At 38.0% G+C, this 25,714-nt stretch overlaps 1 protein-coding gene across 1 annotated transcript in view; it reads right to left on the reverse strand.

Moving 5' to 3' along the window:
- Positions 1-2,709: 2,709 nt before the first annotated feature.
- BIRC6 (baculoviral IAP repeat containing 6) overlaps positions 2,710-25,714 on the reverse strand; it is a 244,499-nt gene continuing 221,494 nt past the window's right edge. Inside the window, 5 exon segments of the mRNA XM_007450952.1 lie at positions 2,710-3,885; positions 7,186-7,320; positions 13,726-13,914; positions 20,466-20,543; positions 23,494-23,655. Coding sequence (XP_007451014.1) covers positions 3,706-3,885; positions 7,186-7,320; positions 13,726-13,914; positions 20,466-20,543; positions 23,494-23,655 — 744 coding nt within the window. The 3' untranslated portion in view covers positions 2,710-3,705.

Below are 25,714 nucleotides of genomic sequence, written 5' to 3' on the forward strand. Positions count from 1 at the left end.
CGTGGGATCTTCCCGGACCGGGGCACGCACCCGTGTCCCCTGCATCGGCGGACGGACTCTCAACCACTGCGCCACCAGGGAAGCCCCAGAGTATTAACTCTTAATTGTGGAAAAGTATGTAATATGGTGAAAAAAAATGTTAACTGTAGAAATCTGTCTACTAAATAATTAGCTTTGGTTTAAGGAATAAACGGCCAGTCAGCAATGCCTAGCTAGGGACCAACCCTCATTTGAGTTATTTAGTACAGGGCCGATCAAGCCACAGTCCACAGACTGCGACCAGTTGGCAGGGTGCTAAGTACAGAAAGTGAGTAAGCAATAGGACAATGCTGCAATGTCTTCATTGTATTTTATAAAGTACTGGTCTCTAATGGAAAGAAGGGTAACCAAACACCTTGGCCCTTCACCACAGTTTGACACACTAACTAGAATATTTCACCTCACCCATCTTACCCTAAGTAAACCAAATTATAGGACATCAAAGAAAAATTGTTGGGAATTCCCTAGAGGTCCAGTAGTTAGGACTCCTGCACTCTCACTGCCTGCTGAAGGCCCGGGTTCAATCTCTGGTTGGGGAACTAAGATCCCACAAGCAGCAGGTGCAGCCAAAAAAAAAGAAAAAAAGAAAAAAAAGTCTACAGTACTTTCTACATTTGTCTGACTTCGGGGATACTGGTCTTAACACTAAAATGTTAACTAAGCAGTTTATTTTTGTACTTCTCTTTAAGATCACAACTTCATAGCTAATAGTTTTATGAACTGACCCATTGGATTTACTGATTTCCACACGTGCTCTTGGACCTAGGCCATCCCACGTCTGCTGGCATCTGCTCCAGCCTTCTCCAAGGCCTTCACACTCACCCTTCTCCGCTGGCTCCTCAGCCTGTAAACATCCTGAAGTTATTCTCATACCAAAAAATACATATTTCCCCAAGTTCTGTCACTTTTCCCTTCCTCTCCACCCCTTCATTGTCCTAGTTTATGACCACCACCTGGACTCTAGTGTGGGCTCTCTACTGACCTCCTTGCCACCCAACAGTTGGCAGAATGATCTTCCTGAAACACCATCTGACCAGGTTGCTCCTCTAATTAAAGCTACTGGACAGCCCTCCATCTCCTACAGGATGTCAAAGCTCCTTAACAGGACAACCAAGTTCTTCCATGACCCAACCCCTCCTATCTTCCTGACACCACAGCCCACATCGCACCCATTCAACTATCCCCACTTTGCCTCTGAAAGTCCAATAGTATCAAACATGGTACCATTAACTCAAGCTCTCCTTTCTGCTCTCTTGTATCTGGAATAACTTCTTTCTGCCTGGCTAACTTACGTATCCTCACCCTTCCAGACTCAGGATATCTTCCTTTTTTTTTTGCTTTTGTTTTTGTTTTGGCTGCATTGGGTCCGTGTCGCTGCGCATGAGCTTTCTCTGGTTGTGGTGAGCGGGGGCTACTCTTCATTGCAGTGCACGGGCTTCTCATGGTGGTGGCTTCTCTTGTTGTGGAGCACGGGCTCTAGGCACACGGGCTTCAGTAGTTGTGGAACGCAGGCTCAGTAGTTGTGGCTCACAGGCTCTAGAATGCAAGCTCAGCAGTTGTGGTGCACGGGCTTTGTTACTCCACGGCACGTGGGATCTTCCCAGACCAGGGATCAAACCCGTGTCCTTTGCATTGGCAGGCAGATTCTTAACCACTACGCCACCAGGGAAGTCCAGGATATCTTCCTTTAGGAAGCTCTTCCTGACCATATCACCTCAGTGCCCATCAACATTTTGCCTGAGGTAGGTGTCCCTCCTCTGTGCTCCCAATATACCCTGTAAATAACAGTATCAGAGAACTTACCATTTTGCACTGACATTATGGTTTCATGTTTGTCATTCAATCCTCAAGTGCAGGAACCTGTACCTAGTACAAACTGAGTGCTCAAATGTTTGTTGTTATAAAGTCTAGATTCCAGGTGGAACTAAATTAGACTAAAGTCTCAAATTCAGACTTTAGGCCTTGGTTTTTAAAAAACATGAACTGGAACTTATAGTACTGATATTGTTACTTCGCTTTTATAAAGTTTTCTGAGGACTAATGGTGTGAAATGGGGAAAAGGACCCTACCTTATTTTAATGATTAAAAATAAAATCCCAAATTGGAGGTAAACAATATACTTGGATAGAAGCTTTTATCATCTATCCCTGACAGGACCCTGACAGACCGAAAAACAAAAGGCCTAGAGGATTGATGACTGTCCTTTTACTACTTATTGCTGCTAATTTTACACTGAGATATAAGATAGCAGGTCTGTGAGTAACATTTAATTGACTCTGCTTCCTCACAAACTGACTCGATTTTGTCATGCTTGTGTAACTCATCACCCACTAGACCTAATGCTATGTGTTTTGGAACCTTTGATTTCCTGGTCACACACTTTATTCACTTTAAGGAGCTCTGTACCTTGTTGAGAGAGTATCATGATCCCTAGTTCCCCTTTTCCTTCAGAGAGTAACTCACTGCTCAGGATACAGCTTCTCCCTCAGGTCAGCTCCAGATTCAGGGTTTCCACACGCCAGTTTATTTTATATTAACACTATCAAGAATCACCTTAGCTCTTCCTTTGTGATAACTGGTCTTGAAAAAAATAGCCTTCCCTTTCCCATGAGTAGCTCTTGAAAGTGTCCAATTCTTTGTAGAAATAGCATTTCACACCATGGCAAACTGTTTTAGAAACAAGACATACCAATACACCTAAGTCTTTATTTATTTGGCTCTAGGAAGAATTTGCATGAAAATGAGCCTATATGGCAAGTACAGAATGTACTGTAACAGCACCAGAGAGGTACATCCTCTCTGCTCTACAGAGCCTCAATGTTTAACACATACATGTGACGTTAGTAATAAAACCAGATAGTCCAGGAAGAAAGGAGCCCTTTAGGAAAAACTCAGTTTAGAGTGACTTTTCAAATTGATCATTCCTCTTCATATACTTAAATTCAAATAACAGATACATTCACAGGCCCAAATATTGGCATAGAATAAAATCATGTTCATTTATTTTTCTGCATCTTAGAATTTTAGAAAGCATAAAATTAAATACGTTGAATGTAATAAATTCATCCATACAAGTGCAAGTCTCCAGCTATAATGCATTTTATGGCAGATTTATCATTTAAAAAATGTACCAGTAAATCAAAAAAGAGGGAGTATGTCCATTTAACTTTTATTGAATTGTATGTAGGAGGTCTTCAGAAATCAAATATGAGCATGAAGATATGGCCAAACATAAAATCTACCAAATTCAGTGAAAAGTTGCTGACTTTAAATAGTAGTTGTAAGAATGACCAATATATATTCTTTGTTAACAACCCTTCACTCTACAGTAAAAAAAAAAAAAAAAAAAAAAAAAAATTCAGTAAACATTCTTTCCTAAGGTAGTTTCCCTTATATAATCAGTGATTTATCCATTTCTTTGTATACACAAATTTGTTGAACATACCAATCAGTGGTTCTCACAAGTGAAAAATAAAAGCACAAAAAAGTTTACACTCTTGTACAGGTAAATAAAAGATCACCTTGAATTAAACTGGATCTCCTTAAGGGTGTAGTATAATTTCAGTTTCATTACCTATTACATAATTAGCTTCTTACATACAAATATTGACATATTTGGCTTGTGCTTCAAAGCCTCTGCGTCTATGAAGTCCATATCAAGGCAGCTCACAATTTGAAGTCACTGGGGAGTTCTTTACTGCTGCTGGGTTTGACCTGATCATGCATTAGAGTCTCCTCAGCACCCGCTGTGGCACTGCACATCTCCGAGGCATCATCGGCATCAGGGTCCAAGTCTTCAGGACAGGGAAGTTTCAGCAGCTCTTCTCGGAGCTGAGCAGTGTGACGCTACGCAGGGGAAAATGAGTGATGTTAGAACTGTAAACCCTGGGATACTAGCACAACATCACTGGAGGGAAGAATTGAGTTCAAAACAAAACCCAAAGCATTAGGTCTACAAAAATTTATTAAGAACTTCCTTAAGCTAGCTGCTCTAACAGGCAGTGAACAAAGTTGGCACAAATCTCTAACCTCAAAGTAACTGATGCTGCTGGTAAGCCCTGAGTACCGAGTAGCATGCCCACAGACCCTACCAATGCCCCAACATCTGTAACAAAAACAGCATTACTAATGACTTAGAGGACACCAGTCATTTGCCGTATATAGTTTTAAATTAAAGAGAATAACATCTTGACTTGTAATACATGCTGGCTCTGACTAAAATTTTTGAGATAGTCCATAAATTAAAATAAAACCACTGCTATTTTAGTGAATAAAAACTAGGCCCTATGTAAAACGTTTGAAATCTTTCATACTCATTGCCTCATGTAATGCTTGGCTTACACCTTATAAATAATTTAATCATAAGAATTTTTTAAAATGTAAGCAAATGAAAAAGAAGATCTAGAGAGAGTACATAACTTTGTAGTACCCCATACTGCCATTTAGGGAAGGATACAGAGATGTTAACACAGAGTGGCTGGTTGTTTACAAACATTAAGTTTTAGTTTATAAATTTCTAGTGGGAGAGAAATGACCTCAAATCTCACACCAAGGGCTTTGAAAATTAGTTGTGTCAATAGCTGACTTTGAAATTTAACCAACATTTATAGAACAAGGAACTGTGTTCAACAGTAACAATGTAAAAGCAATGTGTAAAATAAGGAGGACACAGCTGGATAAAAAGAGCTGACTGCACTAGGCCATTTTATCTAAGGGACTTAAGCATCTGTGGATTTTGGTATCTGCAGGGGATCCTGGAACCAATCCCCTGTGGCTATGGAGGACCAACTATATGATCTCTGATTTTACAGAGCCTAAACTTTGGTTAGAAGTAGAAGACATATAAGCAAGATAAGACAACCATTTTTAAGGTTTCATGCAGCCACTTTTAAGGTTTCAAAGTACATTTACATACTGGTAACTCGAAATTTTTCTAGCCCCAATTTCCCTTCCACCATGGACAAGAGAAGAAAACACTAACTAGGGAAGAAGAAAAAAAAAAAGTACAATTATGAAGGCCCAGTTGAGGTGGGAATACTATGCCTTTATTGTGAAATTAAACTGAACAGCTGCGTACTTTTCTCAAGCAGCACTCAGCAGCAAAAGGATACCTGAGATGATATAAATTTGGACTGATTCAGGATAGAGATTTCCAAATCAGGGCATTACAGAAACAAAGAATAAGAATTTGAGATAAAAACAAGACACTGACTGAAATAACAAAGCAAAAGAAGCTGGACTTTAGCCACCGAGGTTCTGTGTAAGGGAAAGATATATCTAAACGACTGAGCTATGGGAACTGAGGCGAATAACGGGGAGGAGAATCCCCGTATGAAGGCAGCACTGATAGGACCTAGCACTGACCAGGTAGGTAGACCAGATGAAGCGGGAGTTAAATAAAATCTGAAGATTTTAAGACAGAGAAAAGTTGTTTAAGATTAAGAAAATACAGAAGGTTATACAATTTGATAGAAGGAAAGATACGTTCTCTTTTTTAGATCTTCAGTGAAGAGTGATGACAGGGCATCCAAGTAAAAATGCCAGTAATATGACTTTGAGAAAGCTAAGAGCAGACAACAGTTTGCAAAGTCACTTTTAAAGAGAAAATGGCCAATGTCAGGGGTATAGATACAATGATAGAGAAAGAGAATAAAATAGTCCTAAGGGCCAAATAGTAAGGCCAATAGTAACACAATCATCCAGGAGAAGGGGAAAGAAAAAACAAGCTGAAAGAATTAAGAGTGTGAGAAGAGAGGCCAAGATAGCCCACAGATGAAAAGTAGAGAAAAAAAGAACATTACACCAGTGTTAGGACTGTTTTTATTAAGTAGGCAACACTGTTACAAGAGATTATACTGAAACCATCTAATTTAAAAGTCAAGGCAAGTTTCCATGAAGTGAAATTTAAGCTGAAAACTGAATGGAAGTGAGACAGTAGAGCAGGCAAAAGTAAGCATCTGTAAAGGCCTGGAGGGGAGAGAGATGCACGGAGGGGAGAGAGGTGCATAGAGAGCAGAGCCCAGGGTCACTTTGAGAACTGGATAGGGGGTCACTTCCGTAGAATGGAAATTCAACTGCAAAACGTTGACTGGTGACAGGGTTATTTAAAAATGGAGGCAAAAGTGTTAACAGCTCTAGTTTTTGTAGTAAAAGGAGAGAAACATTTTTATAACAACAGAGGCAAAATAAAACTAGCTTAAGGGGATGCACATATTAAGGAGAAAAAAAATTTTCTTTTTAAAGGTTTTTATAATGGAAAATCTCAAACATATACAGAAGTAAGCAGAATATAAAATAAACTCCCATGAATCTATCACCGAGCTTCAACATTTATCAACTCAGAGCTAGTCTTCTTTCATCTATAATACCACCACTTTTCTCATTTTGTTTTGAAGCAAACCCCAGATATTGTATGGTTTTACATTCATAAATATTTCTGCATGTAACCTGAAAAATAGGGACATTAAAAAAATTCACCAATAAAAAAACCTAATAAATCCTTATCATTATCATCCAATCATTTTAAGTGAAGATACTTTTAAAGTTAGAAGGAAAGGAGCCAGTAGAGATGACCATAATCAGTGGAGGATAAAAGGAACAGAGGTGAGTAAAGACAGGTATCTCCCAAGGCAGGGAAAAAAGGGTGGCCTTTGAAGGTATGATTCCCACATAAAAAAAAAAAAATCTCCAAAACCGTCATGTATTACATTTCCATTCTGTGAACGCCCTAGTTGAAAACAGCAGCTCACCTTCCCCAAAACAGGATTGTATCACAGACGCTTCCACACCAATCAGCTGTTGGAGGCTCTGCAGCTACCATCTCCCTCATTACTCCAAGTAATAAAATTCTGGAAGGTAAGAGGCTCAGGGAAAAGCTAATGCAAACTGTCATGGAGCACATTTTGTTGCCATCATTGTCAAACAACTCTATGAAACTCTGATGGCTCAGTCCCTATACTCATTTTTAATTTTAGGAACTGTCACTTCATTGTCAAAAGGAATGTATCTTTTCTATAGATTTCTGGGTAACCTCTAAACTTAATAAATTTAATGTTTCTTTCTAGCAGTCATCAGGGTTCTGTCAGTGAATATACAACTCTTCTTTTAAAGCCACCGACAAGGCTCCTGTTAGGGAGGGTTACTCACCTTGAGAGCTGCTGCATGGTGAGACATGGTCCTGCCTACCCGCTTATCACTGCTGTGCTGCTGGATGTCTGCAATCCACTCCTCACACTGGGCCATGATCTCAGCTCTTTTCAAGTAAAAATGTTTATGTATAACCTTAAGAATAAACCAAGCAAGAGAACAAAATGTGATCGGGTCAGAATTTAAAAGACAAAGTATGTGGCATTACAAAAACATGAAATTTAAAAGACATGGCATTTTTTTTCTCTCTACAAAACTCAATGTGGTGAACACTCTACATTATTAACAGGGAAGAATCAGGATTATGACATCAGATGACTTGTGTTGAAATACCCAGTTCTATAAGCAGAAAATAATGCCCAATCCCACTCAGACATTTCAGTAGTTAATCCTATCCAGAGAACATAAGACATCTATAAAACAATAGAGTCAGAAGGCAAATGTAAATAAATGAATAACCAGGAGAAAAAGTATTGACAACAGAAAAACTGTCAATTTCTATCTTTCAAAGAGAACTCAAAGAACATTTAGATGAGTAAAGAGATTCTCAATCACAGGCATTCGCACAGATATCAGAACATAGCCCCAAATAGGCAATATTATTACTCTCTTAATTTTGTCTTCTGGTTAACTTATGAACAAGATTTTATGACGTTTAACTCCTTAAGATAAATGTGCTTTACATTTCAGATTTTTAAAATTCTTTCTTTGAAAAACTGAGTAAAATTTCTGTGTGTGTAGTAAAAGTCTATTTTTGACAAATTTAAGCTAGAAAATAGATCATTTTGGAATTATTATTCTGTATTCTGGGTGAGCTACTTACTACGTTGCCCAATGAGCTTGTCTCCTCTAAAGAAAAGGCAATAATACCTACAAGGGAAAAATTAGGAAAAACTGGGAATGGACGTAAACCACCACCAATAAGTGACTGAGTTTGATGCATACAGGGATACAAAAATGAGTACGAAACCACTGGATACGAAGAACCATGATAACCACAGAATAAGACGGGAGATGAATGCACAAGAAAAAGATATGTTTTGAAAAATACAAAACAATAAAAAACAAAAACAAATCCCATGAAATTAAAAAAGTAGCAGGCCACAACTGATTGGGAAAATTAGAAAAGCATTCATGGACAAGGGGTACCCCTTTAATGTGAGTTAGGTACTAAAAGATGAGAAAGAATTATTGTTTCAAATTATACGTATTTCCTTTTTGTGAAAGTCATGTCCCCACCCTGAGTCCCCTGTGTTAGCAGTTTATTCTTCCAGAAAACAAAACAAAACTTTAAGCATGAACCAACAAATTACACTGTGTATACTTACAAATTTCTTTCAATACATTTAAAAACTGACGTTTAACATATACAGAAAAGTGCCCAAATCATGTGTATAACTGAACGCATTTCCCCACAGTGAACACAAGAAAACAACCTCTACTTAGGTAAGAAACATTACCAAGCATATGCCGGAAGACCCCCTTTGCTACTTCTTACCATTAACCCTCATCCAAAAGTATACACTACGCTAACTTCTCTAAGTATGAGTTTAACTCAGTTTTGAACTTTTTATAAATAGAGTCATATAGAAAGTACTCTTGTGCCTGGCTTCTTATGCTCTTTATTGTGTTTATGATATTTGTCCATCTTCATGTGTGAAGGAGTTCACTCATTTACACTGCTGTATTCCACTTTATGAAAATTCCATAATTTCTCCATTCATTCTGCTGATCAGACTGTTTCCAATTTTTGGCAATGTTATGAACATTCTCTACACCTAATATGTACACAACTGCTATTGAGCATATACCAAGGAATGGAATTGCTAGTCATAAAGCATATATTAAGCTTATTACCTGAAAGTATTGATATGTTAGAAAGTATTGATATATCAGAGCTCCAGTTGTTCCACAACCTAACATTTGGTATCAAAAGCCTTTGAACTCTTAGAGATGCTGAAGGATAGGTAGACAGGAGCCAGACAATGTGGAGTTTTGAAGGCTATGGTAAGGACTCTGTGTTTTCATCTTCATTTAATGGGAAGTCAATGGAGTGAGGTGATCTGATTATGCGTGGAGAACCACTGTAGAAGGACAAAGTGGAAGCAGCGAGATCAGAAAACTACAATTCAAGCAATAGGTAATGGTAGCTTGATTTTTTTGTTTGGTTTTTTTTTTTTTTTTTTTTTTGTTCTTGCGTTATGCGGGCCTCTCACTGTTGTGGCCTCTCCCATTTGCGTAGCACAGGCTCCGGACGCGCAGGCTCAGCGGCCATGGCTCACGGGCCCAGCCGCTCCGCGGCATGTGGGATCCTCCCGAAACGCGGCACGAACCCGCGTCTCCTGCATCGGCAGGCGGACTCTCAAGCACTGCGCCACCAGGGAAGCCCCTTTTGTTTGGTTTTTAAAAAATATTTATTTGTTTGGTTGCACCAGGTCTTTTTTTTGTTTTTTAAATAAATTTATTTATTTATCTATTTTTGGCTGCGTTGGGTCTTTGTTGCTGTGCACAGGCTTTCTCTAGTTGTGGGGAGCAGGGGCTCCTCTTCGTTGCGGTACATGGGCTTCTCATTGTGGTGGCTCCTCTTGTTGCGGAGCATGGGCTCTAGATGTGCGGGCTTCAGTAGTCATGGCATGCGGGCTCAGTAGTTGTGGCTCATGGGCTCTAGAGTGCAGGCTCAGTAGTTGTGGCACACAGGCTTAGCTGCTCCACGGCATGTGGGATCTTCCCGGACCAGGGATCGAACCCGTGTCCCCTGTGTTGGCAGGCAGATTCTTAACCCATGTGCCACCAGGGAAGTCCCTGTGCTGGGTCTTAGTTGCGGCAGGTGGGCTCCTTAGTTGTGGCTTGCTGGCTCCTTAGTTGCAGCATGCATGTGGGATCTAGTTCCGTGACCAGGGATCAAACCTGGGACCCCCGCATTGGCAGCGCAGAGTCTTAATCACTGCACCACCAGGGAAGTCCCAGTAAAGGGAGCTTGAAATAGGCTGGCCAGGGTGAAGATTTAATTAATTAATTAATTAATTAATTAATTAATTAATTGAAGTATAGTTGATTTACAATGTTGTGTCCGTTTCTGGATACAGCAAAGTAATTCAATTATACATATACATACATATTCTTTTCCATTATGATTTATTACAGAACATTGAATACAGTTCCCTGTATTCTACGGTAGAACCTTGTTGTTTATCTGTTTTATATACAGTAGTTTGTATTTGCTAGTTCCAAACCTCTACTTTATCCCTCCCCTACTCCCTTTCCCCTTTGGTAACCATAAGTTTGTTTTCTGTGTCTGTGAGTCTGTTTCTGTTTTGTAAATAAGTTCATTTTAGATTTAAGTTCAATTAGATTCCACATATAAGTGATATCATATGGTATTTGTCTTTCTCTGACTTACTTCACTTAGTATGATAATCTCTAGGTCCATCCTTGTTGCTGCAAATGGCATTATTTCATTTTTTTTTATGGATGAGTAGTATTCCATTGCATATATACCACACCTTTATCCATTCATCTATCAATGGACATTCAGGTTGCTTCCACGTCTTGGCTATTGTAAATAGTGTGGCCGTGAACAGCAGGGTGCATGTATCTTCTTTTTTTTTTTTTTAAATAATTATTTTTTGGCTGTGTTGGGCCTTCGTTGCTGTGTGCGGGGCTTTCTCTAGTTGTGGCGAGCGGGCGCTACTCTTTGTTGCGGTGCATGGGCTTCTCACTGTGGTGGCTTTTCTTGTTGCAGAGCATGGGCTCTAGGCTTGCAGGCTCTAGAGTGCAGGCTCAGTAGTTGTGGCGCACGGGCTTCGTTGCTCCACGGCATGTGGGAACTGCCCGGACCAGGGCTTGAACCCATGTCCCCTGTACTGGCAGGCGGATTCTTAACCACTGTGCCACCAGGGAAGCCCTGCATATATCTTTTTGAATTAGAGTCTTCTCTGGATATATGCCCAGGAGTGGGACTGCTGGATCATATGGCAACTCTATTTTTAGTTTTTTAAGGAACCTCCACACTGTTTTCCATAGTGGGTGTACCAATTTCCATTCCCACCAACAGTGTAGGAGGGCTCCCTTTTCTCCACATGCTCTCCAGCACTTGTTATTTGTAGAATTTTTTTAAATTTTATTTATTTATTTATTTATTTATTTATTTATTTATTTTTGGCTGTGTTGGGTCTTCGTTGCTGCGCGCGGGCTTTCTCTAGTTGTGGCGAGTGGGGGCTACTCTTCGTTGCAGTGCGTGGACTTCTCATGGCACTAGCTTCTCTCATTGTGAAGCATGGGCTCTAGGCGCACGGGCTTCAGTAGTTGTGGCACGTGGGCTCATTAGTTGTGGCTCACAGGCTCTAGAGCACAGGCTCAGTAATTGTGGCACACGAGCTTAGTTGCTCTGCGGCATGTGGGATCTTCCTGGACCAGGGATCGAACCCATGTCCCCTGAATTGGCAGGCGGGTTCTCAACCACTGTGCCACCAGGGAAGCCCTGTAGATTTTTTGATGATGGCCACTCTGACCAGTGTGAGGTGGTACCTCTCTGTAGTTTTTCTTTTTTTTAAATTAATTAATTAATTAACTTTTGGATGCGCTGGGTCTTTGTTGCTGCGTGTGGACTTTCCCTAGTTGTGGCGAGTGGGGGCTACTCTTCATTGTGGTGCGCAGGCTTCTCATTGCAGTGGCTTCTCTTGTTGCAGAGCACAGGCTCTAGGCGCACGGGCTTCAGTAGTCATGGCACGTGGGCTCAGCAGTTGCGGCACACAGACTCTAGAGCGCAGGCTCGGTAGTTGTGGCCCACGGGCTTAGGTGCTCCGCGGCATGTGAGATCTTCCCGGACCAGGGCTTGAACCCGTGTTCCCTGCACTGGCAGGCAGATTCTTAACCACTGCTCCACCAGGGAAGCCCCCCTCACTGTAGTTGTGATTTGCACGTCTCTAATAATTAGCAATGCTAAGCATCTTTTCATATGCATATTGGCCATCTCTATGTCTTCTTTGGAGAAATGTCTCTTTAGGTCTTCTGCCCATTTTTTTTGACTGGGCTGTTTTTTTGTTATTGAGCTGTATGAGCTGTTTGTATATTTTGGAAATTAAGCCCTTTTTGGTCACAGCGAAAATATATTTTTCATCAAATTTTGATTATGCTTTGCTTTGAATGGTGGAGCGAAATTTGTCAACAGATTGAATGTGGTATGTGAGTAAAAGAATGAAGCCACACGTGGTTAGGGTTTTGGGTTTAGACCATGGTGCTTTTACTGAGAGAAGAAAGGAAGGAAGAATCAAGAGTGCAGTTTTGCAGTGTTAAGTTTGAAGTGGTTATTATACATTCTAGTAGACTGGTCAAGTAGTTTACATATCTGGATACATTATTTGAGTCTTAAGGGCACTAAGAAATTAATTTATGATACAAACAGGAGGAATGTAAGTTTATCAAGGGCAGGAACTGACTTTCACTTTTCCTTGAGTTCAGAGTACCGTAGTGCAGTACCTAGTAACAGCTGATATTCCACACGGCTGCCAAATGAATTACTTAATGTAAGTAGCCCAAACTTGAAAAGGGACAGAACATTATGCTTAAGAGTATAAAGAAATGCATGTTTGTATTTCCTGTAATATTAGGAAAAGTAATTACCCAGAGCCTTGAATACAAGCCTTTGCAAAAGTAAAATACCCAACTATGTCATTCAAAGTGCAAATTCATTTAGTAATAACAAAAGGAAGATACGTTTTCACATTCCTTCAGAGTATATTCATCGATACTACTTAATGAGGAGAGTTTTCGCGTATAACGCTACATATAGTTCACACATAATATTTGCTTAACTGTATTAAAGATCAATTTTCTATCAGGTAAATACGCCAATTCTTCCTCTAAAGTGTTGTGTTTCTAGCACAACCTAAGAAACTGATGATCAAGGGAAACAATTTAGGAAAGAAAAATGTTTCATGACAGAGTTAAAGTAAGATGTGATGAAGTAATCTGATGTGACAAGTGAAAAATACAAGCATATTTTAGGCAGACTAAGGAGAGATAACTAAGTACAGGAAAAGAGCCACACTTCAGGATGTGGTAAAAATGAAAGCACGTGACAGTATCAAGATTGGTTTCAGAAACTAAGTTCAACTTTTCCTAAAGAAAAGAAAATGTCTTTTTCTTCAATTTCACAAACAGATATTAGTATAAGGGCAAAGTTTCTATTTGCAAGACAATTAGAAAGTATGTTAATCTCTAATAAAAAAGAATATTTTTATGAAGAATATTTTAGTAACATATTCTAGCATATACTAACATAATAACTAGCACAGTATGCTAGTAGAACAGTAGCCATGAAAAATAAAGTATTAATAAAACTGTCCAAAAATATAGTCAGATGCCTTTTAGGAAGTAAATGGTTTAAAAAATTCATCTGTACTATATTATTACTGATTTTTCATGACTAAAAAACAAGAGTAAACTTTAGTATACCACAGATATAAAGGGAAGTATAATACCTAAACTATATTCTATTATGTCTTTAATAAAGTATTTCATTAATTTTATTAAACATACCTCTTTAAAACATGGTGAAGGGTTTCTGATTTGTTCTAGCATTGCCCACTTAACCGTTGCTTGTCGAATGTTTCCATCATATTCTCGAGAACTCTGTGTGCCACTGGGAGTGCCTCTAGACCGTTCATATCCTGGTTCATTAAAATAAGGCTCAGCTACTAATATAAGGGACTGAACAGACACCAACACCTGAGGACCAAAGAAATAAAGAATAGTTATGATAGGACATTTTTACTATCAGTAAACTAATACCTTGCTTTATCAACTAGGAGTGCCTTTTAATATGTGCTTCCACATAACTTTATCACCATAAAATTGATGTTAATAATTGACACTGAAATACTTTATTATTAGAGCAAAATTAAAATAGGTACAGTAGAATCTTATATAATATTTATATATATGTTTTATATTCTTGAATCCTTGAAAAAGAAAAATAGGTATGAAGATCCTATTTCCTGAAACTACTAAAAAAAACACTTGCTTATAAACATCCCACACCAATTTAGACATCATTTTGCTCGAACTGTCCTTACTCTTAAAGGGCATAAAGCTAACAATGTACTCCTAACAATACTCACTTGTAAGGAAAACTACACATGACGCAGTCTTTACTTTCATTCCAAGGAAAATTTACTTTCACGGTATCACAAAAATATTACCAGAAGCTTTCAATGGCAAGATGACATGGCTCTAAGACCAGCTCTGACCCCCTACTTACATACCAGAAGGTTTGTTTCTCTAAATATAACCAATATTGAGAGTTCACTCTTAGTTAGTGTAGTATTGCTTGCTAATATACTTATATAACTGGCTAATATGACATCTTTGGAGGCAGGAAAATATTAGCTATAATCTTCCCACTTCATAAATGAAAAACAATTAGCAGCAGTTGCATTTTCTTTAGGGAAGATGATTAAACAACATCAAGGATATGCACCTTAGAAGTTAAGGGATATATTTTCTTAAAAAATTTAAAAAATGGAAAACTTGAACCTGAAATATATGACCTATGAATACACAAAGTTAAATATGACCTGAAGTAACCATGTTACTGAGGCCAAGGTCAACTACAGGAAAAAAAATTAACCTGTATAATTCTGAGGCAAAGATCTCATAATTTTTAAACTTACTGAAACTAAATATATCACTAAAGGAAAGTGATTTCCCTTGGCTATATACTTTTCCCCCAACTCAAATCTGACATTTCTGAAATAATCTTCCAGGGCATATTTATTAGTTCCTTTCCTTTTCCCTTTTAAATAATCTTCCTCTTCTATGAGTAGGGTATATTCCCATTATCTACAAAGGCAGAGAAAGAAATTTCGTAACATAGGATTCAGTTACTTACTTAACCTCAACTCCTTTGAGACAAAATATAGCTTTTCATAAATCTCAAGCAGCTGGAGATTCAAACGAGTTACAAACTACTTCAGATTCATAACACATCTGGTTTTTTAAAAGAGCTAAACTATATACAGGAAATGAAAAATAGATGCTTTGTGTATAGAACAAAGAAAACTATATTTGAGAAATAAATTTGAGTTTAATACTGTCTGCTAAAAAAACTGAACTGTAACATCTGCATTTGATAACAAATAAATTAGCAGAGATTGATATTTCTTGGAATTAAATTCAAAGAATAATTTATAACACGTGCTCTTTTCTCACTGGGTGACATTATTATTTACTTTTTATGGGCATCTTCTATTTACTTTTTAAACATGTACCTTTTAGGAAATATATAAATGCCACTTTATTTTTCTTTGGTGAACTCAGCTATTTAGGAGTCAAAATATTCATTTTATGGAATTTCTGGAGCCTTGAATTATCTGACCTACTTACTCATTTTATTTCACAGCACACTTTATTGTAGCCCATAACACACTCCCATGAAAAACCAGTAAATAAATCCTTGGGAAGAGGATTTCTCTTTTTTAAAAGGATTTGATTTTCAATATTCTAAATTAATAGGATTTATCTAACTCTGAGAAACACTGTATTTTGAAGTCAGAGAGACCAAGGTAGGCAGAATAACTTTATCCCCTCAGAATCCATTTTTTGGTCATCTGTAAATAGAAATAATACCTACTTACATTATAGAATGACTGTGAGAATTAAATAAGGGGTTGAGAGGTATAAAACAGTAGGGCTCATACGTATAATTAATACACAATAGCTATTCTTTCGTGGAGTGAAAATGACAGCATACATCCAGAAGATAGCAAAATGCAAAACAAAATCACTTCTACTCTAAAAACAATAAATTTTAACTTATGTAATAGGGATATGCAAAAAAGCAGTCAGCATGAGTTCCATTTTGATCAACAAAACTTAATTAAAAGAGCTCCCTGGATCAAACCAAAAAAAACCAATATTCATCATAGCCACATCTGGCTAAAGTGTTTTCTTAGAATGAGTTGAAAATGAGTCGGTAATTAACAGAAAAATATCTATTACGTACCATAATGCACTATATATAAGTTATACTTAATAATAAACAGAATATATTTTCATTCCATAGTGTAAGTTCACCGATTCTTAGTTCTTTGACATTTTCATAAAGTCAAGAGTCAAAAAAGCTTTTATTCATAGGCTGAATTTACAGTCCCTCTCCTCTTTAGCTTTACGTTAGCACCCACAAAACTGCAAGATGTTCTCATTATATTTTATTCAGAGGCTGACTAAATCAAGAACCATATAACAGCTTCCTTTCACTGTCTGTGTCAAACAAAAATTTTAACCCTACCAGGCCATAACCAGTCAGCAATCTTGCCTCCTATGAATGCCTTTATTTTCAAATTATAACTTGTCAGAAGATTTAATTCTTTGACCTGGTCTGGTATGTTAAAAATTTTTATTATAGATATTTCAAACACAGGAAAGTACAGAGTATACAATCGAAAATATTAATTCGCAACAAGAAACTATGTTATACAAACTAATAACTTGTTTAGGGTAATGGAAAGAAACAGTCTTAGTTAAAAATGCTTTTAGCCTTTCAAAATAGTAAGCATCCTCCTCTACGGAAAATTATGCTGCTATTGAGTAGAACTATAATCAGTGGCTGATTTCCAAAACTTTCCATCTTAAGAAAAATGGTAGTATTTATATATTATTATATTATAAATATATTTATAAATGGTTGATTATGTGACATTAAATATGTTTAACTCCTCTTGCACATGACATCTTTATTAACATCCAACTGGAACAAACTATTCATAACGCATTAATATGTATTTTAGGTAGATTACAGCAACATTAAAAACCAGTCACATATGGGAATTCCCTGGTGGCACAGTGATTAAGAATCCGTCTGCCAATGCAGGGGACACGGATGAGCGCCCTGGTTCGGGAAGATCCCACATGCCACGGAGCAACTAAGCCCATGCACCACAACTACTGAGCCTGCACTCTAGAGGCAACGAGCCACAACTACTGAGCCTGTGTGCCACAACTACTGAAGCCCGTGCACCTAGAGCCTGTGTTCTGCAACAAGAGAAGCCACCGCAATGAGAAGCCTGCGCACTGCAACGAAGAGTAGCTCCCGCTCGCCACAACTAGTGAAAGCCTGTGCGCAGCAACAAAGACCCCACGCAGCCAAGAATAGATAAAATTTAAAAAGTAAAGAAATTAAGTAATTTTTCCTAAGGCTCTGTAGTCTGCCTCTGAAGAACGAATCTAATAGACAACAAAGGGCAATGTGTTCCTGCCTAGATGCATTTGTTTCTAGTCTGATGTTTATAAAGCAGTATAACACATAAAAAACTACAGGCCAATATTTCTTAGAAATATGGATACAAAAATCCTTAAGAAAAATACTAGCAAACTGGGATTTCCCTGGCGGTCCAGTGATTAGGATTCGGCACTTTCACTGCCTGGGCCAGGGTTCAATCCCTGGTTGGGGAACTAAGATCCTGCAAGCCGCTCAGCATGGCCTACACACACACACACACACACACACACACACACACACACACACACACACACACACACACACACACACACAAAAAAACAACACACACAAGCAAACAATCCAGTTACATACAAAAAGAATTACACACCATGACCAACTGAGCTTTATCCCAGGAAAGCAAAGTTGGTTTATATCAAAAAATTAATATATCATAATAATAGAATAAAAAATAAGAATAATACAATCATTTCAATAGATGCAGAAAAAGCATTTGACAAAACACAACATCTGTTCATGTTAAAAATACTCAAGAAACTAGTAGAGGGGAATGTCCTCAACATGATGAAGGGAATTTATGAAAAATCCACAGCTATTATCATACTCAATGAGGGAAGACTGAAAGTTTTCCCCTAAGATCTGGACAAAACAAGGCGATTCACTCTTGCCACAGAAAAGATACAGCCTCTCTTGTTCTTGCTCAAGTCAATTTTGTCACAGATCTGGAAATCTATATTCAGTAAACTATCTAAAATGTAGAGAAAGTCATATAATAATGGTATTATTTGTAAAACTAAAATAATAAAAGTGAAATATTTAGTCAACAGTGGTAAAATAGTTCCATTATACTATATGAACTCAAAAGATTATTACATAGCATTTACAAACTATAAAATTGTAAACGGGGAAGACGGATATGCTCTAATGTTAGGTGAACAAAGCAATATACAAATAATTATCTACTATGTTACTTAGGACTATGTAAACTATGTATATGACAAAAAACCCTAAAGGGAAAATACAGAAAAGATCATACTTTATGTGTAGTAAGGTTTCAAAGTTGTAAAATTTAAACACTTCAGAATAAGTTTCTTTATTTCACAGGATTTTTGGTATATATTAGACATACAGATAATATAAAAGTTAAAAGCAAATCCAATTTTAAACTAAAAAACTTTGAAAACTGTAAACTTGTTTTTAAAACTACATAAATCCAACAAAAATTTCAAAAATTGATTCCACTTCTCAGGTAAGTCTAATTTAGTTCATGAAAAACAGGATATCTCTGAGTTTCCTTTCAGAGTAAAACTCATCATCAAAATAGTTTCTGTTGACAAGAGTAACATACATGTAGACAAAAATTTTAAGGTTTTTGAACTAGAATTGACAATCATTTCTTTTTTAGTTTTTTAAACTGAAGTATAGTTGATTTACAATGTTGTGTTAGTTTCTGCTGTACAGCAAAGCAAATACATATATTCTTTTCCATTATAGGTTATTACAAGGTACTGAATATAGATTCCTGTGCTATACAGTAGGACCTTGTTGTTTATCTATTTTATATATAGTAGCGTACAGCTGCTAATCCCAAACTCCTAATTTATCCCTCCCCCTACATAATCATTTCTCAAATGAAGAAGTATTATAGTTACTTGGGGGAACATTCTAGTAACTTCCTTAGTTACTTCGCATGAATCATATCATCTCTGTTTTTCTTGAGTCTCCATATTAGCACAAAGGAAAAACTTATATTACAGTACTATTTAATTCATGGGGCTGCTTCAAGGTCTTTTCAGAGAACCTAAAAAAGTCACATCCTAAAGAATGATTTTTCATATCTCTTTTACCTAATTCAATATAAGTATATAGGAAAAGAATCCTTTCAAGGTAGGTCAACTTTAACAGGCTTGCCTGGGGATAATTTATGGTGGTCTTTCTTAAACACTAAACTGCAAATGTGAGTTTAAACTATCATGCACCAACAGTGGTTTATTTGTTTCCTCAATGATCAAGCAACAAAGTTAATTCCTATTTATTAATATGTCTGTCTCTTTGCTGGAATTCTGAACTATTAAGATAAAGCATCAGCAAAGAAAATTTGATGGGATACTATATAACATTTTATTTTCTGTACTCAAATGGCTTGTGAAAATTAACTTAAAAAATTCAAGACTATGAAACATGTGTGTTAAGTGCTCTGCCAAATTAAGAATGGCAAATCCCAAGTTTTATGAACTCCAGGACAGTACTTCTAAACCTCAGATGAGACCCATTATTTTTTTATTTTTATTTTAAAATTTATTTATTTTATTTTTGGCTGTGTTGGGTCTTCGTTGTTGCATGCGGGCTTTCTCTAGTTGTAGCAAGCTGGGGGCTATTCTTCATTGCGGTGGGAGGGCTTCTCATTGTGGTGGCTTCTCTTGTTGCAGAGCACAGGCTCTAGGAGCGTGGGCTCAGTAGTTGTGGCCCACGGGCTCTAGCGCACAGGCTCAGTAGTCGTGGCGTACAGGCTTAGTTGCTCCGCAGCACGCGGGATCTTCCCAGACCAGGGGTTGAACCCGTGTCATCTGCACTGGCAGGTGGATTCTTAACCACTGCGCCACCAGGGAAGCACCAAGTCCCATTATTAACTAGATTACAGAAGAACCATATCATGTGTGGAGAGAGATGTAACACTAGTAGTTATTAAATTCTACTCACCTGAGTTTGAGCCTTATAGTGACTGGGAGATGGAAGAGGCTAATCTGTCTTGCCTGATCTTGTTGCACCAAAGTGTACTTTAAGGCAAGTTAGGGATTTTTTAAAAGGGAATTTTGACAAAAAGAAAATTCTAATGTCCTAACTTAAGATTCTAAACTCAAAATGAGGTATAACTCCATTGTACTAACTGCTCACCTATAAGCTATTTAATATGTACTTCTTATCAATCTAGCTTTTTATTTTTTATGGTTTACTATGTTTATTCGTGGTCGCTAAAAAAAATGTTCTTAAACCAAGATGGTTCCTTATTTTCTAAGTGAAATTGTAAGAGAAATTTGTTTACTTGCAAAAAGCTTGAGGTCTGAGGATTCCACTTCTCTTCTGGTCTTCCATGCCACGTATTTAAGATGCTTAAACAAACCTGAGGAAGAAGGTGGAAAAGTATAAACAGAATTGAAAGGAGTGCTTTTTAAGAGTAACCTGCTGGAACTAGAAATAAAATTGAAATGTTGTTATGTCAAAGTATCTCAGTTTTATGTACCACCAGAAAACCCTAAGGGTTGGTCTGTTAAAACAAATTGGTATCTTCAAATGTGATCCAAATCTGTATTATAGGCATTACAATTTCTTCATAATGAAAAGTGAGTTAGCAGCTATTACACATTAATACAAATAACATATTTTTTAATGAAAAATAACTCTTTTCCAAACAACAACAACAAAATTTTTGGTGAGGAAAAGTGGTATTGTTTTACATTTAAGAAAATCTCTTTCAAAATCCTGTAAATTTTGAAAATGGGTTACAGCTTAATAGAAGAGATCTTTTTTTTTTTTTTTTTTTTGCGGTACACGGGCCTCTCACTGTTGTGGCCTCTCGCGTTGCGGAGCACAGGCTCCGGACGCGCAGGCTCAGCGGCCATGGCTCACGGGCTCAGCCGCTCTGTGGCATGTGGGATCTTCCCGGACTGGGGTGTGAACCCATGTCCCCTGCATCGGCAGGCGGACTCTCAACCACTGCACCACCAGGGAAGCCCAATAGAAGAGATCTTGATTTCATACCTGCCTCTACATTCGATTTGTTGTTATACATTTCTTTGGTTGAAATGTATGAATAAAATCTGGCCTCACTCAAACACGAAGTGGGAACGGGGAGGACCCTGCAGATTCCCTGAAGGGTCCTGAGGATCCCCAGAGTTCCTCGGAACAAATTTGAAGACGCATTAGTTATTTGTTCACTCAAAGAGCAAGAATGAACTCAAAGCATCTGCCAAACACAGGTCAACAGTCACTCCAGGAAAAAGAGAACCAGGGACATGTTATCTGTACTTGTAAACTAATAATTTCATGTAATGGGCAACAGATTTGGAAAATAAGTGGTCCTTAAAAAGCAGAGAAGTCCATCTCCTTGCTATTCTTTTAATGCTCTGTGAAAACAATAATGCAAAATACATCAATTTGTTTAGTAGATAAATTCATTAATAATTTAAAAAGACTTGTATCTGAACAGTTTTGTGAATTATTGTTTGACGCACTATCAGACATACCATCCCACCTGGTTTTTAGAGCATCCCTGTGACTACCAATGGCAGGGATCTTCTCCCTAACTACAGATCTAGATCCCAAGGTTAAATGTTAGTCCCAATGTATAATAGGACAGACTATACAATTCAGGGTACTGGAATCTCAAACCCTAAACCTCTTCCCCATACCAGTAAGTCTTAAGGAAGTAATTTCTATTTTTTAAAAAATTAACTAATTTATTTATTTTTGGCTGCAATGGGTCTTCGTTGTTGCACGTGGGCTTTCTCTAGTTGCAGCGAGTGGGGGAGGGGCTACTCTTCGTTGTGGTGCACAGGCTTCTCACTGCGGTGGCTTCTCTTGTTGCAGAGCACAGGCTCTAGTAGTTGTGGTATGTGGGCTCAGAAGTTGTGGCTTGTGGGATCTAGAGCGCAGGCTCAGTAGTTGTGGTGCACAGGCTTAGTTGCTCTGCGGCATGTGGGATCTTCCCAGACCAGGGCTTGAACCCAGGTCCCCTGCATTGGCAGGCGGATTCTTAACCACTATGCCACCAGGGAAGTCCAAGGAAGTAATTTCTTAAATAATTCTTAACATCTACACTTAAACTCTATCCAAGTTCCAGACTCTCTCTTGAATAAAGTCAGCATTGCTACTTTGTCTACTTTGCTCAGTTATAAAAGACCTGTTCTTTGCTTTCCCCAACAAAGTAAGGTTTACCTCTGGTTAAGTATCCTACAATAAACCCAGAAAATGAATTCCAATTCTGTGATTTGAGCTTATGGTGAAGACAAAATGATAACTTGTAAGCACAGATCGGAGGCAGGCTCCACTTTTTAAAAATAGGAAGACAAAACCAAGGGAAAACTTGGGCCATCTTTAATAAACCAGATCAACTTCAAGCATCCATTATTCTCACACCATCAAAGAGTCTGCTTATGAAATCGAGAAATTTCTTCTGACCTTCTAGTAATTTTTAAACATTGAATACTCTCAGCATGGAATTTACTATTGAAATTTCATCAAACTGTCCAAAATTACTTTGGAAGGTGATGATTCTTTTAAATCTAATTTTTAAAGGTTTATTGCCATATGAAATGATTTTTATTATACCTCTTCGTTAACTATTTTTGTGGCGAAAGGAATGCATCTTCCTACTTACAAGAAAATATAAAACATTTTAACACAAATTAAACTTTAAAAATAATGGTACACAATGGTACGTATCATAGAAAACATGGATAGTATCTTCAGGCAACTGTGAAAAGATAACTGGAATTGAAGATATAGAAAGTAAACAGGGGCTTCCCTGGTGGCGCAGTGGTTGAGAGTCCGCCTGCCGATGCAGGGGACACGGGCCCCGGTCCGGGAAGATCCCACATGCCGAGGAGCGGCTGGGCCCGTGAGCCATGGCCGCTGAGCCTGCGCTTCCAGAGCCTGTGCTCCGCAACGGGAGAGACCACAACAGTGAGAGGCCCGCGTACCACAAAAAAAAAAAAAAAAAAAGAAAGTAAAAAGAAAGTAAAGAAAGGTGAATGGCAAAGACAGGCATCTGGCTCTATTATCTTCTGAGTGGAGATAGCCCTCAGTTGGCCAAGGAATGTGTTGAATAAGTTAGTCCCTCACAATAACCCCTTAAGACTATAAGTGCTTTGTAACACTGTTGTGTTTCTGCCATTTTTGGTTCCTTCTCTCTCATTCCTCAGGCTAATCTTTGCATACAGGGAAAAGAAGCACAAAGAAACTCATGTACTTTTGAAAAGATGATAACTAAAACAAAATTTCTGTTCAAATTACAAAGAACCTTTGGGTTACAATACTTTGGCATTAGAAACAAAAGACTGCAATTACATTACCTTGCCATCATTATAAAGGTTTGGATTGAATCGCACACTATGACCACCAGTCGTCTCTAGATTCACAAGAGGAGGTGAACTGGGATAATCTTGAGGAAAATAGACATCAAACTCAAAGCAGCCATTTGCATAAGGAGTGTCTGCTGGACCAGTTATCAGAACCTAGTATGCACATACAAACACAAAAGCCTGTGTTACTATTCCTAAATGCTACTATTTAGAAAAACAATTCAACATGAAATAAGAACAATCTTCTTACATCCTATATACATCTCTACCAAAATGTGTTAAAAATGAAGTTAAAAGTTAAAAACATACACAGGACTAGGAAACAGTTTTAAATTACAATTAAAGTGATTTGGTTTTGGTGAAAATGGGCTTTTAAAAGAGAGATGCCCAATTGGCAGCAGGAAAGCTTACCTTAACAGCAAATACCTTTTAAAATATTAAGTTACTTTTTTTCTAAGAGCTTTCCTTCATGATCTCTACATTACTGTCAATAATTTGAGATTCTAGGCATATTCATTATCATATCTCAAAGGTATGAGAGTAACTTTCTGCTTCAAATCTTCAAGTTAATGTTTTAAGAAATAGCTTACTTTTTTAAAAAATAAATTAACATTTAAAAAATAAATTTATTTTATTTATTTATTTTTGGCTGCGTTGGGTCTTCATTGCTGTGCACGGGTGCTCTCTAGTTGAGGCGAGCAGGGGCTACTCTTCGTTGCGGTGGCTTCTCTTGATGCAGACAGAGCATGGCTCTAGGCATGCGGGCTTTAGTAGTTGTGGCACATAGGCTCAGTAGTTGTGGCTCGCAGGCTCTAGAGCATAGGCTCAGTAGTTGTGGCACACAGGCTTAGATGCTCCACGGCATGTGGGATCTTCCCGGACCAGGGCTCGAACCTGTGTCCCCTGCGTTGGCAGGTAGATTCTCAGCCACTGTGCCACCAAGGAAGTCCAAGAAATAGCTTACTTTTAAATATTTTCTTCTGGGATAATGAGACAAGCAGATAACAGGAATAAATGTTTTCACCTAACAACTTATGATAAAAAGGTTCTGAGAGAACAGTAGGTGTGATGTTTCCCGTAGGGTTACTGGTAGTCCAAAAAATAGCAGAGAACCCAACAGTGAGTCTCAGAATTATTTAATGAATTATGTTTGAGTCAATCAACAGATATTTAGTGTACAAGACATGAGCAGCAAAGCCTCGGGTCCTGAACAGCTGTGCGTGGAGGCAAGTGGTACTAGAGTCCCATTCTGTGACAACTCTGATTTACATTTTGGGGCTCCAACTTAGGATCCTTTATGTGAGGTACAGCATAATGCTTAACAGTCACAAGTTTGAACTTGTGTGGTCTATTTAGCAATAAAATACTTCCCTAGGCAATCATACAATAATCAGCTCTACTGTTTGTAACAAGGAAAAGTGTGGTCAATAGGCAAGGTCTATGAGATTTCTACTGAAAATTTATCCAAAAGAGCAAAACAAAAAAGCAAACAAGCAAAAAACCTTATTCAAATCAATGGGTCAATAGTTTTAGCTGTGTATCTAAAGAAGACACAATATTTAATCCATGAATTAAATCAAGTAAAGAAAGGTTCCTCCCACCCCAGGTATCAAATCTTTAAAAATTACTAGCTGCAGCATCTCTTGGAATTTAAGGGCAGATCACCACAGTGTTAAAGCATAAAGCTGCTGGTTTTATTTATTATTGTACTACCATTACTTAAATCATATGAGTCTGTAAATACATAAATTTCCTAGAAAAGAAAAAAAGAGAAAAAATTTTGAAGACTGATAGTATAAAACATGAGAGAAGTATTCTGGATTACAAGGAAGAAGTCCTGTAACTTTTTTTCAACTGACCAGCATTAAATCCTTTGATAGTATGTTCTAAAACTATGACAGGCTGCACACAGCCTTTGTTCAGGGAAGGTATCTTGGTACTTTCTTCTAAATCTTTATTTTGAATAGTACTCTCATCCACATACTCTGAACTAACATTACAAAAGGGCTCCCTTGGGCTTCCCTGGTGGCGCAGTGGTTGAGAGTCTGCCTGCCGACGACGCAGGGGACATGGGTTCGTGCCCCGGTCTGGGAAGATCCCACATGCCGCAGAGCAGCTGGGCCTGTGAGCCATGGCCGCTGAGCCTGCGCATCCGGAGCCTGTGATCCGCAATGGGAGAGGCCACAACAGTGAGAAGCCCGCGTACTGCAAA

The sequence above is a fragment of the Lipotes vexillifer genome, unplaced genomic scaffold, assembly GCF_000442215.2.
Source record: "Lipotes vexillifer unplaced genomic scaffold, Lipotes_vexillifer_v1.1 scaffold776, whole genome shotgun sequence".
NCBI classification, from domain to species: domain Eukaryota; kingdom Metazoa; phylum Chordata; class Mammalia; order Artiodactyla; family Lipotidae; genus Lipotes; species Lipotes vexillifer.